Here is a 13,823-nt window from a genome sequence, read left to right as displayed (position 1 = left end):
GTACATACAGTTGATCTGAAGTGCCACACAGTGCTAGGTTTTGGGTAGCAAGCATTCTCACAATGGCAATGAGCCTTTTCAGAACATTTTGCCAGTAAAGAGACTCTGATGCAATTTTCTCTGCATGCTGATCATCTATGGTGGCCTTTAACCTTAGTCTCATCTCAAGCTCTTTCCACCTATGGAATGCTCTCTGGTGATTTGCTGCCTTCTCATGGCATGCCAGATTTCTAGCCAGATTTTTCCAGTCCTTTGTTCCTGTCGAACCCAATGGGACTGGAACATTAGACTGGAAGAGTTTGCAACAAAAACAGTATGCAGCATTTTGGGTTTTTGAGTACATAAGCCATGGCCTCTCCACTTTGTTTGGGGATTTCACGCCAGTAATGTGTTGGATGGAAACTTCTATTTTCATTGTCTTTGGGAAACATGAAGTTTTTCACTTGCTGTGGCCCATGCAGTACAAGGAAGTCCCTCAGGCTACTGCTCAAGTGGGTCCACAGTCCTGGATCACCTAGACTTAAGGAACTAAACTCAGCAGCAGCTGTTTCTTGCGCCTCCACCACACTCTTCTCTGATCTATACTTTTCTTCAGGAATATGCATGGTTACATCCATTTGAGATGGAGATATGGATGCTGCAGTAGCTGCCAGGTCACCTGTACTCTCACTAACTGGAAGATCAGGCATCTCCTCACCACTCACATCCTCACTGGGGCCAGAAGGCTCACCATGAACATTTGTGTTTATGTATCTCAGGAGAGCTCCTTCCTGCTTAGATAGAAAAGCTTCCTTTGCTTTCTTTCTTTCTTCTGAATGCTGCTCCAGAGGCGCGTTTTCTTCTTTCACTCATGACTGCTGTTCTGAGCCAGCTATAGTGGCTCTCAACACTCAGTTGAAGGGGACAAATAAACAGGCTGGTAGCAGGGCCTGAGTGAGGGAAGATATCAGCGTCTTAAGGGCTTAACTGGCTCCTACTACTTCAGTTGACTGCCTGATCTCCTCAAGTGGGTTCAGGAAAGCAGCAGGAAACAGGAAGCTCCCTGAGAAGCTGGTGTTAATCAGTCCAGGCTCTTCCTCCTAAGAGGCTCCTCCTCCTCTCTCTCTCTCTCTGCAGCTCCTGCTGCTTTCTGCTATTCCCTCTCACCTTTTCTCCTGCCTGCCTGTTATGTCTCTTGTGCTCTCCTTCCTCCAGCACAGTACTCCACCATCTCTGTGCATCTAGAGCAGAGAGAATAAATATGCACCAGCAGCAGACACCATTTTCTACACTCTGGGTCCTAGTGGCGCCCTCCCACAGTCTGGCACCTGAGGCGGCTGCCACAGTTCGCCTCATGGTAAGACCAGCTCTGGGCCCAGCACTACCAATGGGAGACATTTACCCCCAAAACTATCTTAAAGAGCCCCCAAATTATTTTTAGAGATGCCAAAATTATAAATCACAGCAAAATACTGACACAGTGGCCAAATTTTACTCTCCTAAAGTCTTAAAATCCGTATTTTCCAGGGATCTAACTAACTAGCCCCTGGACTCCAGGAAGATGTTTTTTTTTTTTTTTAAATAGTGACATCTTGGGTCCCCAAAATACCCACTTTCACACCCCCCCAAATAATGGGACCCTAGAACTGGTCTTGCTTTATGCATTACTATGTTACAATGCAAATTTACTGATAGCATTCCAGAAGCTTATCTGTGGGTGCCAGCTCTAAGGATCAAATCCTGGGGAAGATATCTGCAATAAAGAGTCGGGCAACCTCACCCAGCCACACTGCTGTGCAGCTAGGTTTCAGCCAATAATACAGCAGTAATGGATGTGCACCACTGCTTCCCACTAAATGCATGATTTTGATTCATGGCCATGCTGACCGTGTCCCTGTCTTGCTGACAATCTCCCTCCCATGGGACTGCCGTAGAGGTCCTCTTTGCAACCTTAGGGCTTGCTGAGTCCTCTTGAGAGAGGGGTCTCCACTGTTGTTATTCCCACATTTTAAACTGCCCTTGGGCTTTCTAGGGGTGCCACAGAATGTGCCCCTAAAAGGGTTAATAATCCACCCCTGTGTAAGATTTCATACAAGGGTATCCTGTGCAAGATTGGAGTTCAGCGGCCAGAGCTGGGTGTTGGGAACCCATCTCCATGGGGCCTGATGAGCCATTGCCTGCCCTCCCATAATTGCATCTGAGCCACCGGCTCCCCGGTCCAACATCTTCCTGGGGGAAGAGAGGGCCTCGCATTGTGTAACAAAGAGAAACGCTGCCCAAGCAGTCCCCGCAGGAGGCTCAGAATGGAGCCCTACAATTGCACAGGTGGCGCTTAGATACCGGACCACGCCCGGTAAAACTCGGAAGCGTCCACGCGTGTTTTCTGCCCCACGCACAGACGGCTCCGGCCGCCGCATTCCTTCAGGCCAGGGGCGGGAAATATCCCGCGTCTCTCCCCGAGCGGCGGAAATGAGATTCCCGCCACGCACCCCTGCTTGTGCGGTCGGCTCTCGTCCTTCACGCGGCCCCCTCTCGGGAGCTGCCCGGCTGCTGACCCGGGCGGTGGGCGCGCGAGAGGAGCCCAGCTGCCAAGCCGGCTGGCCAGGCAGCGAGCGGGTCCCCGCGCCGGGCGCCTGCCCCAGAGGCGAGCGCTGCGCAGGCTGTTGGCAAGGAGGGAGGCCCTGTGAGGACGGCGCAGCAGGAGGACGCGGGCCAGCCAGCGGCTGGTATTTATAGCACCGTGACAGCAGCGCCCTGGCGGAGCCAGAGCCTGGCTCACGTAGGCGTTTCCCGCTAGAGCAAAAGGTGGCTTCCGAGCTCGGTGAGTACATTGCATTTGTCCCTGCGTATAACAGGCTAGCTCCCCCGCCACCCGTGGGCGAGAGGGAGCTTCAGCCTGGCCCCGCAGCGGCTGTGGCCACGCTGCAGCGGGATTTCTCCTGCCGATGGGCAGGACTTGGCGCGGGAAGGGGGCTGCTGCAGCTAATGGTGTGACACCCCCGGCGCGGGAGATTACAGCCGCTCTTCTGCCCGTATGATGTTGGCAGGATTCTTCCCAAGCAGGCACGGAAGCGGGGGTGCGCGCGCGCGTGGGTGGGTGTATCACGGTGTCAGGTTCTGCTTTCCCTAACAAACAAACCGCAGTCTGTTTTAGTTGGAGACAGTCGGTTTTAACGAGCTCCACTTATTAATTCTAAAAAGATTTTTTTTTAAAAAAAAAAGCCAAATTCTTGTATTGCCCAGGAATAAAATAGGTTAAATGAACATGCTGCAGTCCAAACGTGTTTTTAAAAATTATCCCCAAATTTCGGAACCTTTGCTAGATGCAAAGAGCACTCTTCTGTTTATTTTCTAACCTAATGCAACTAGTTAAAGCATTGGTTCCTGTTGTGACCAAATAATGTCCAGTCGGCTATGCTTTTGCTCTCTATCTGGTAACTCTAGGTTAACCTGGTGGCTAAAATATTGGGTGGACACACAATTGTCTTGTCTTTGCCCACCCACCTCTTAAATTTAAGATGTCTAATTGAATAGAATAATTACGACTTTTCTTCATGCTAACAGTAGCACAAAAAGAAGACAGGAATGTACTGACTTTGTAGTCTTAAAGGTATCTTTGGTTTCTTAATGTCTGTGACCTTGCTAAAGTCCTTAGCTTGTTTGAGTAATAACTTCCCACTTCAGGTCACTTTCTTCAATTCATAAAGTTCTTCCAAGGATGACATACTTCCTTGTACTAGCTAAGCAACTTTTAAACATACTAATATATTTTGTGCTTTCTCTAATAAAATTTTTGTTTTATATGAAGTTTGACATTGTTGCCCTGACTAGTAAATGGAATCTGTTGTTTTTAATATTTACTGAATGTAATATAGGAATCTGACAATAAGAAAAATCAGATACTGAATTTTTTTTAAAAGTGCCTACATAAAGAGCTATACTTATCAGAAAGACCTTTGCCATTGAAACAAGTATTATGCTGTAAACATTTTCAAGAAGCATCTTATTTTTTTTCCAGGTTGTATGACACTGGCAAAAAACTCTTTTTTGTTCAGTCATGTAGACTATATTTTTAAATGCTCATCCTGTAAAAACAACTGTTGGATTACTCCCCCTTCCACCCAGCCTGCCCACCCTGGTCTGGTTGTTTTGAACAATTGTAGTATTCTATTGCACTCCTGGCTTGGTGTCTGCATGAATATACAATGAACCTACACTCTGAAAAGTTTATATAGAGACAAATATGTAGATGGAAAAGCACTGAAACAGACCACATTGGGGAAAAAAATATAAATCTGTGCTCTTATAAGTAAACATTTCAAAATTAGAATTGTTCTTGTATTCATGCAAAGTTGTTTTGAAGTGCAGGAAATGGGAGTGCCCTGCTTGTAAGGTTGCATTTCATTATGGCCTTTATCCCAAACCAATTGAAGTAAATAGAAAGACTTCCATTGATCTCAATGAGCTTTGGGTCAAGCCCTCCATGTGTAGTAATCTCTGGTGCTGTTATTGGGACATTTATAAATCTCGTAGGTGATAAAAGAATGGACTATGTGGCTTTCATGCAGACTCAGTCCAGGTTCTTTTGAAAAAGGTGATAGAGTAGATTTAGTAGTAGGCCTGGGATCTATGTGTATGTGTGCAAAGGTGTTGGAACAATTTGTATAGTGGGGGGTGCTGAGACCCATTTAACCAAACTGTAAACCCTGTATATAATGGAAACCATTTGAAGCCAGGGGGCGTGGCAACACTGCCAGCACCCATAGTTCCAGCACCTATGTATGTGTGTCAAAGAAGAGGTAGAAGGAGGGATGAAAGGTTTGGAGGCTTTGCTATATCTTTTTGAATGCATGAGACTGGCACTATGAATTTCAAGTGCCATATAACATGTTTTGTGCTGACCTATATTCATGTAGTTGTACTTTAAAAAGAATGTAGACATTTTAAAAATAAAAATGGTGTGCTAAAATGTATAGCATGCCTTTGCTGAAACTAACAGGAAGTCTTAATTTTTTTTTGCCTGGGTTCTAACACAGCTTTTGATTGGAACTGTTTATCACTGGGTTAGTCTAGAATATCAAAAGTAAATCACTGAAAATGTAAAGTGGTTTGACTTTTGAAATGTCTAGGCAGCTTCCGAATTCGATGCTGATTGGTGTGTATAACAATGTACTGATATCTTTTATACACAGGCAAACAACTGTACTGAAGTATTTGAGAATGGATAAAGGCTTCCGCTACTACTTCCAGCACCCCTGGTCTCGCCTAGTTGTGGCTTACCTGGTGATCTTCTGTAACTTCTTAATATTTGCTGAGGATCCAATATCTCACAGTCAAACAGAAGCTAATGTTATTGTTGTTGGCAACTGCTTTTCGTTTGTAACAAATAAATACCCTGGAGGAGGAGGCTGGAGGTTTCTGAAGGTGCTTCTATGGCTACTTGCCGTTCTCACAGGATTGATAGCTGGGAAATTCCTGTTTCATCAGCGTTTGTTTGGTAAGTTCTGTAATACATTAAATGACTTCTCACTAATGTTATCACTGTGTAGTTCTTTCTCTTTTTTTAAGCTTTGTATTCTTTATAATGCTTAAAACTTTGCAATAAAAACCCTCTGAAACAATGATGCAGAATGCCCTAGAGAATGTACAACAAAGATTACATTCTTGTGACACAGAGACCCATTGGTGCCGGCTGGCAAAGGGTTCAGTACTCTGTGTCAGCAATTCCTAACAGGCCTCACAACTCACTACACTGAAACACTGCTTTCATAGTATTTATCCATAAAGAATGTCCTGTAAGGTATCTAATACAAGCGTATGTCATACTGATCTTCATAATTGTGAGATATATGTGTGGATGATATTTAAGAAGTTACATATATAGACTGAAAATATATCCTGAGAGTCTGTATCGAGGTATGAGCCACCAGCACAGAGGGGTTTCAGACCAGGAGTGCTTGTCCATCTAGCAAATTGAGATGTACGTTAAGCATTGTATATTTTTTCACAGTGGGCCTCCCATCACTGGTTTGAACTGAATGCTAATAAAAAAAGAGAGACATGGGACGTCAACAGGAAAAACAAGTAACGGGGGAAAAGAGTTTTATCTGGGGGTGCACTTCAAAGGTTTACTGGACTGTAACAGGGGGACAAGTAAAGCATTTTGTTATCTGGCACTTCAGGAACTAATCAGGCAGTGTGATTGCATTTATGAGAACAGGATCTCAACTAGGGTTGGTTGAAAATTCTGCAAATAGGGTTTGGGGTGAGATAAAACTACTTTAGACAAGGATTTTAGCGTGTTAAAGTTAAGTTTAGTTTATGAAATGCATGTTATACCTTTTTGTTTTCTACGTCACCATTTCTGATTCAGTTATCCTTACTCAGTATTTCTTGAATCTTAATCTTTGATGATAAACTTATGATTTTCACTATAAATGTATATCTCAGTGCTGTGATATTATCAAGGACCTAATCCTGAATTGTACCTATCAAGCTGTGTGTACACTGTTCTTTCGGGGACAGCTTTCTGGTAATTTCTGTGAGCGTTCAGTGATAGGGGCTGAGTGTTAGAGGGAACACTTCAAGAACTTGAGGGTTGGTTTGAGCCTATTACTAAACTGAACTGAGAGCACGAGGTCTATGGTGGCTTGGAAGGCAGGGGTGAGTGTTGCCAGAGGCTGTTGATTTCAGAGAGCTGAGCTGCAGGAGGCACAGACAAGACTGCTTCATTCAGAGAGAGGAAAGGTGCTGGTGAAGTGCCTCATAACCCTGGGTACCCCTGGGGAGTATCACAATAATCCTGGACATTAATCCAATGCTAATCAAAGCCCGCATCAAGCACTTAAATGTTCATCTCAACTCTACAAGTGGGGCTGCATTTTAGCCTGCCTCTCTCCATCCCATCTTTTACTTCATCTGCCCTTTTTTTTCATCTCTTCTATTTCTGGGTCTTCATTTCCATTTTCTCTTAGCTCTTCTCGTCTTTCTCTCCCCCCACCCCTCGATTTTTGCACCATTTTCTATTTTTTCGTATTCACTTTTCCTCCTGCTTTTCTGCCAAGTTCTGTTTGCAAAAGGGAACTATGGTCTGTTACTCCTTGCAGCCTGTTCAGAGCTTCCTACAGAAGGGAAGCTGAATAACCTTAGGTTTCAGAGTAGCAGCCGTGTTAGTCTGTATCCGCAAAAAGAAAAGGAGTACTTGTGGCACCTTAGAGACTAACACATTTATTTAAGCTTTCGTGAGCTACAGCTCACTTCATCGGATGCATTCAGTGGAAAATACAGTGGGGAGATTTATGTACACAGAACATGGAACAATGGGTGTTACCATACACACGGTAACGAGAGTGATCAGGTAAGGTAAGCTATTACCAGCAGGAGAGAAGAAAAAAACCTTTTGGAGTGATAATCAAGGTGGAACATTTCCAGTAGTTGACAAGAATGTCTGAGGAACAGTGGGGGGGAGGGAATAGTTTTACTTTGTGTAATGACCCATCCACTCCCAGTCTTTATTCAAGCCTAAGTTAATTGTATCCAGTTTGCAAATTAATTCCAGTTCAGCAGTCTCTCGTTGAAGTCTGTTTTTCAAGTTTTTTTTTGTTGAAGAATTGCCACTTTTAGGTCTGTAATCGAGTGACGAGAGAGATTGAAGCGTTCTCTGACTTGTTTTTGAATGTTATAATTCTTGACGTCTGATTTATGTCCATTTATTCTTTCACGTAGAGACTGTCAAGTTTGGCCACTGTACATGGCAGAGGGGCATTGCTGGCACGTATCACATTGGTAGATGTGCAGGTGAACGAGCCTCTGATAGCGTGGCTGATGTGATTAGGCCCTATGATGGTGTCCCCTGAAAAGATATGTGGACACAGTTGGCAATGGGCTTTGTTGCAAGGATAGGTTCCTGGGTTAGTGGTTCTGTTGTGTGGTGTGTGGTTGCTGGTGAGTATTTGCTTCAGGTTGGGGGGCTGTCTGTAAGCAAGGACTGGCCTGTCTCCCAAGATCTGTGAGAGTGATGGGCTGTCCTTCAGGATAGGTTGTAGGTCCTTGATGATGGGCTGGAGAGGTTTTAGTTGGGGGTTGAAGGTGACGACTAGTGGCGTTCTGTTATTTTCTTTGTTGGGCCTGTCCTGTAGTTGGTGACTTCTGGGTACTCTTCTGGCTCTGTCAATCTGTTTCTTCACTTCAGCAGGTGGATATTGTAGTCGTAATGTTACGAATTACACCTGGTAGGACACGCACAGTTCGAATCTAGGCTGAGGCACAGAAACAAAGTCCACAACTGCAGAGTTCCCAAAAAACACTAAGTTTATTACACTCGAGCCTGGTGCCCCCCTGCTAGCCGGGGGGGACCACGAATATAGATTATACAAAGGTTATATACTTTTTAGCAAAGCATGTTGCCCTCGTGCATCGGAAACCTTAGCCAATAAACAAACCCTTGTCTTATCTACCACCTATCCCTGCTTGGTGCATTCCTCGTGCTATACCAGTATGTTAATTACACAGCATGGTCCTAAAGCCATGCATCAGTAACTTTTATTATCAGAATGGGAGGCCTCACATCAAGGCCAAGAGACAGGGAGTTAGAGACTGACAAAAAACAGATACTGGGAGTCAAGGCAGGCTGGAGACGAGGAGGATTTTCACAGGGATTCAGTATCTAAGGATCACTCCTCCTGGTGTATGATGTGCTGGCATTTAAACAATGGTGGGCCCCAAACCAAAATGGAGTCACGTGCTAACTTTTCCTTAACAGTAAGAGTGCTTGATAGAGATCTTGTAGGTGTTTGTCTCTGTCTGAGGGGTTGGAGCAAATGCGGTTGTATCGTAGAGCTTGGCTGTAGACAATGGATCATGTGGTGTGGTCTGGATGAAAGCTGGAGGCATGTAGTTAGGCATAGCGGTCAGTAGGTTTCCGATATAGGGTGATGTTTATGTGACCATTGCTTATTAGCAGCGTAGTGTCCAGGAAGTGGATCTCTTGTGTGGACTGGTCCAGGCTGAGGTGATGGTGGGATGGAAATTGTTGAAATCATGGTGGAATTCCTCAAGGGCTTCTTTTCCAGGGGTCCAGATGATGATATCAATGTAGCACAAGTAGAGTTAGGGCATTAGGGGACGAGAGCTGAGGAAGCGTTGTTCTAAGTCAGCCATAAAAACGTTGGCATACTGTGGGACCATGCGGGTACCCATAGCAGTGCTGCTGATTTGAAGGCCTTAGTGAGTTTCCCTGTGTGTAAGATCTTGGCTCAGGGAGAAGCTGCAAAGTGAAAATGAGAATGACTAGTCAGTTTCTCTGTGCAGCTCAGCTCAGTTCAGAGGGAGAGGAGTGAAAAGGCTTTTCTGTCCCTTCCTCTTGCTGGTCAAGTCCACATGTGGTTAATTTGACTTTGCTGCTCAATTTATAGGTGGAGTTGGACAGTGAGGGAGCTAGAACAAAGTGTCCATCTGTATATCATAGAATCATAGAATATCTGGTTTGGAAGGGACCTCAGGAGGTCATCTAGTCCAACCCCTGCTCAAAGCAGGACCAATCTCCAATTAAATCATCCCAGCCAGGGCTTTGTCAAGCCTAACCTTAAAAACTTCTAAGGAAGGAGATTCCACCACCTCCCTAGGTAATGCATTCCAGTGTTTCACCACCCTCCTAGTGAAAAAGTTTTTCCTAATACCCAACCTAACTCCCCCACTGCAACTTGAGACCATTACTCCTTGTCCTGTCATCTTCTACCACTGAGAATAGTCTAGAACCATCCTCTTTAGAACCACCTCTCAGGTAGTTGAAAGCAGCTATCAAATCCCCCCTCATTCTTCTCTTTTGCAGACTAAACAATCCCAGTTCCCTCAGCCTCTCCTCATAAGTCATGTGTTCCAGACCCTAATAATTTTTGTTGCCCTTCGCTGGACTCTCTCCAATTTATCCACATCCTTCTTGTAGCGTGGGGCCCAAAACTGGACACAGTACTCCAGATGAGGCCTCACCAGTGTCGAATAGAGGGGAACAATCACGTCCCTCGATCTGCTGGCTATGCCCTTACTTATACATCCCAAAATGCCATTGGCCTTCTTGGCAACAAGGGCACACTGTTGACTCATATCCAGCTTCTCCTCCACTGTCACCCCTAGGTCCTTTTCCGCAGAACTGCTGCCTAGCCATTTGGTCCCTAGTCTGTAGCGGTGCATTGGATTCTTCCGTCCTAAGGGTCCTTGTTGAACCTCATCAGATTTCTTTTGGCCCAATCTCCAATTTGTCTAGGTCCCTCTGTATCCTATCCCTACCTGCCACCATATCTACCACTCCTCCTAGTTTAGTATCATCCGTAAATTTGCTGAGAGTGCAATCCACACCATCCTCCAGATCATTTATGAAGATATTGAACAAAATCGGCCCCAGGACCGACCCTTGGGGCACTCCACTTGATACCGGCTGCCAACTAGACATGGAGCCATTGATCACTACCCGTTGAGCCCGACAATCTAGCCAACTTTCTACCCACCTTTATAGTGCATTCATCCAGCCCATACTTCCTTAACTTGCTGACAAGAATACTGTGGGAGACCGTGTCAAAAGCTTTGCTAAAGTCAAGAAACAATACATCCACTGCTTTCCCTTCATCCACAGAACCAGTAATCTCATCCTAGAAGGTGATTAGATTAGTCAGGCATGACCTTTCCTTGGTGAATCCATGCTGACTGTTCCTGATCACTTTCCTCTCGTGTAAGAGCTTCAGGATAGATTCCTTGAGGACCTGCTCCATGATTTTTCCGGGGACTGAGGTGAGGCTGACTGGCCTGTAGTTCCCAGGATCCTCCTCCTTCCCTTTTTTAAAGATTGGCACTACATTAGCCTTTTTCCAGTCATCCGGGACTTCCCCGGTTCGCCACGAGTTTTCAAAGATAATGGCCAATGGCTCTGCAATCACAGCCGCCAATTCCTTTAGCACTCTCGGATGCAACGCATCCGGCCCCATGGACTTGTGCACGTCCAGCTTTTCTAAATAGTCCCTAACCACCTCTTACTCCACAGAGGGCTGGTCACCTTCTCCCCATGCTGTGCTGCCCAGTGCAGTAGTCTGGGGAACTGACCTTGTTCGTGAAGACAGCGACAAAAAAAGCATTGAGTACATTAGCTTTTTCCACATCCTCTGTCACTAGGTTGCCTCCCTCATTCAGTAAGGGGCCCACACTTTCCTTGACTTTCTTCTTGTTGCCAACATACCTGAAGAAACCCTTCTTGTTACTCTTAACATCTCTTGCTAGCTGCAGGTCCAGGTGTGATTTGGCCCTCCTGATTTCATTCCTACATGCCCGAGCAATATTTTTATACTCTTCCCTGGTCATATGTCTAACCTTCCACTTCTTGTAAGCTTCTTTTTTGTGTTTAAGATCCGCAAGGATTTCACCGTTAAGCCAGGTTGGTCGCCTGCCATATTTACTATTCTTTCGATTCATCGGGATGGTTTGTCCCTATAACCTCAAGAGGGATTCCTTGAAATACAGCCAGCTCTCCTGGACTCCTTTCCCCCTCATGTTATTCCCCCCAGGGGATCCTACCCATCAGTTCCCTGAGGAAGTCGATGTCTGATTTCCTGAAGTCCAGGGTCCGTATTCTGCTGATTACCTTTCTTCCCTGTGTCAGGATCCTGAACTCGACCAACTCATGGTCACTGCCTCCCAGATTCCCATCCACTTTTGCTTCCCCTACTAATTCTTCCTGGTTTGTGAGCAGCAGGTCAAGAAAAGCTCCCCCCCTAGTTGGCTCCTCTAGCACTTGCACCAGGAAATTGTCCCCTACATTTTCAAAAAACTTCCTGGATTGTCTATGCACCTCTGTAGTGCTCTCCCAGCAGATATCAGGATGATTAAAGTCGCCCATGAGAACCGGGGCATGCGATCTAGTAGCTTCTGCGAGTTGCCGGAAGAAAGCCTCATCCACCTCATCCCCCTGGTCCGGTGGTCTATAGCAGACTCCCACCACTACATCACTCTTGTTGCTCACACTTCTAAACTTAATCCAGAGACACTCAGGTTTTTCTGCAGTTTCATACCGGAGCTCTGAGCAGTCATACTGCTCCCTTACATACCGTGCTACTCCCCCACCTTTTCTGCCCTGCCTGTCCTTCCTGAACAGTTTATAACCATCCATGACAGTACTCCAGTCATGTGAGTTATCCCACCAAGTCTCTGTTATTCCAATCACGTCATAATTCCTTGACATCACCAGGACCTCCATATATCCTACTATATATCCAAATTTGACACCAGTTCAACAAAGACTGTTGCTGTAGATTATAAATGTGGTGCAATTTGAAGCATGCTAGACTGCTACACACAGTGGAAGAGATGGGAGTAGTTTAGACATTTTCCTGAATTCATGGAGAGATAATGGGGTGTAGTCTCCTCTTGATGTGTTCTTATTAAAGTGTGTGAAATAATGTTAACAAGTGGATATCTTGACTGTAAAGGACATCTGTGAAATGCTTTATTACATGGTAACATGCAGTGCAGCCTTTGAAGAGGAAGCTCCGCAAGGGTTTTCCCATTTTGTTCTGATGACTTAAAAGTAAAGCATGCGATAATCTGCATAAGGAGTAAAATAAATGACAAATTTTCTCCTGTTCAGTCAAGCCAGTCCCTTATTTCATTCGATGAACATCTCCAAAGAAAACAGTCTTTATCTATGTCAAGGTTCCTTCCCCATTCTGAACTCTAGGGTACAGATGTGGGGACCTGCATGAAAACCTCCTAAGCTTCCTTCTACCAGTTTAGGTTAAAACAAACTATTTTACCTTTTGCTCTTGACTTATCGCTGCCACCACCAAACGTCTAACCGGTATTATTATTATTAGGAAAGAGTCCGTTTGGATACATCTTCCCCCCCCAAAATCCTCCCAAAGTTATCCCCCTCCTTTCTGGGGAAGGTTTGGTAAAAATCCTCATCAATTTGCATAGGTGACCACAGACCAAAACCCTTGGATCTTAAGAACAGTGAAAAAGCATTCAGTTTCTTAGAAGAAGAATTTTAATTGAAGAAAAAAAAGTAAAAGAATCACCTCTGTAAAATCAGGATGGTAAATACCTTACAGGGTAATCAGATTCAAAACATAGAGAATCCCTGTAGGCAAAACCTTAAGTTACAAAAAGACACAAAAACAGGAATATCCATTCCCTCCAGCACAGCCTATTTTCTCAGCCCTTAAAGAAATCAGAATCTAACGCATCTCTAGCTAGATTACTTACTAAATTCTAAGACTCCATTACTGTTCCGTCCCCAGCAAAAGCATCACACAGACAGAGAGAGAGAGTCTTTTTTTTTTTCCTCCCTCCCCCCAGCTTTTGAAAGTATCTTGTCTCCTCATTGGTCATTGTGGTAAGGTGCTAGCAAGGTTATCCTAGCTTCTTATCCCTTTACAGGTGAAAGGGTTTGTCCTCTGGCCAGGAGGGATTTTAAAGGTGTTTACCCTTCCCTTTATATTTATGACAATCTAGCATTGTTGTTCTTGTCCTTAGTGTGTTTGGTAAGAGTAAATTGAATTTTAAGTGTGCCTTTTGGCTGTTAACATCATTATAGTCGTCTTGGCTTATGCCTATGTATCTTGGTGAACTATAGATTTTTCCATGGGTTTAATTTTGCATTTGAAATGGAAAGTTCATAAATGAATAAGGAAGAACTAGGAAAGGAATGTTTAAAAATATGTATCTGTCTCTCAAAATGGAACAAAGAATGACCATTACTCGAGGTTGGGGAGAAGATGGTGCCTGCTGTGCGCTCACTCTAGGGATTTCCTTAAGCTTGCTGATTTGTCATCTGCCTGGATAAAAAAGCAGAAACAACTTAC

General features: G+C 44.7%; 1 protein-coding gene across 3 annotated transcripts in view; it reads left to right on the top strand.

Moving 5' to 3' along the window:
• The first annotated feature begins 2,395 nt into the window (after positions 1-2,395).
• Positions 2,396-13,823, top strand: part of TMEM117 (transmembrane protein 117) — a 320,747-nt gene continuing 309,319 nt past the window's right edge. For 2 of the 3 annotated variants that reach the window (XR_014714338.1, XM_084650323.1), the window contains exons 1-2: positions 2,400-2,800; positions 5,172-5,476. Coding sequence is in view for 2 of the 3 variants with exons in the window: in XM_084650323.1 (XP_084506449.1) it covers positions 5,200-5,476 (277 nt within the window). In the remaining variant the exon portion in view is untranslated. Of the gene's footprint in view, positions 2,801-5,171; positions 5,477-13,823 lie in introns of all 3 variants that reach the window. The other variant, XM_084650322.1, reaches the window with a different exon arrangement.

The sequence above is a fragment of the Lepidochelys olivacea genome (assembly GCF_965140295.1).
Source record: "Lepidochelys olivacea isolate rLepOli2 genome assembly, chromosome: 1".
In the NCBI taxonomy this organism is placed as follows: Eukaryota; Metazoa; Chordata; order Testudines; family Cheloniidae; genus Lepidochelys; species Lepidochelys olivacea.
The sequence above is the reverse complement of the archived record's forward strand: the minus strand, read 5'-3'. Positions and strand labels throughout refer to the sequence as shown.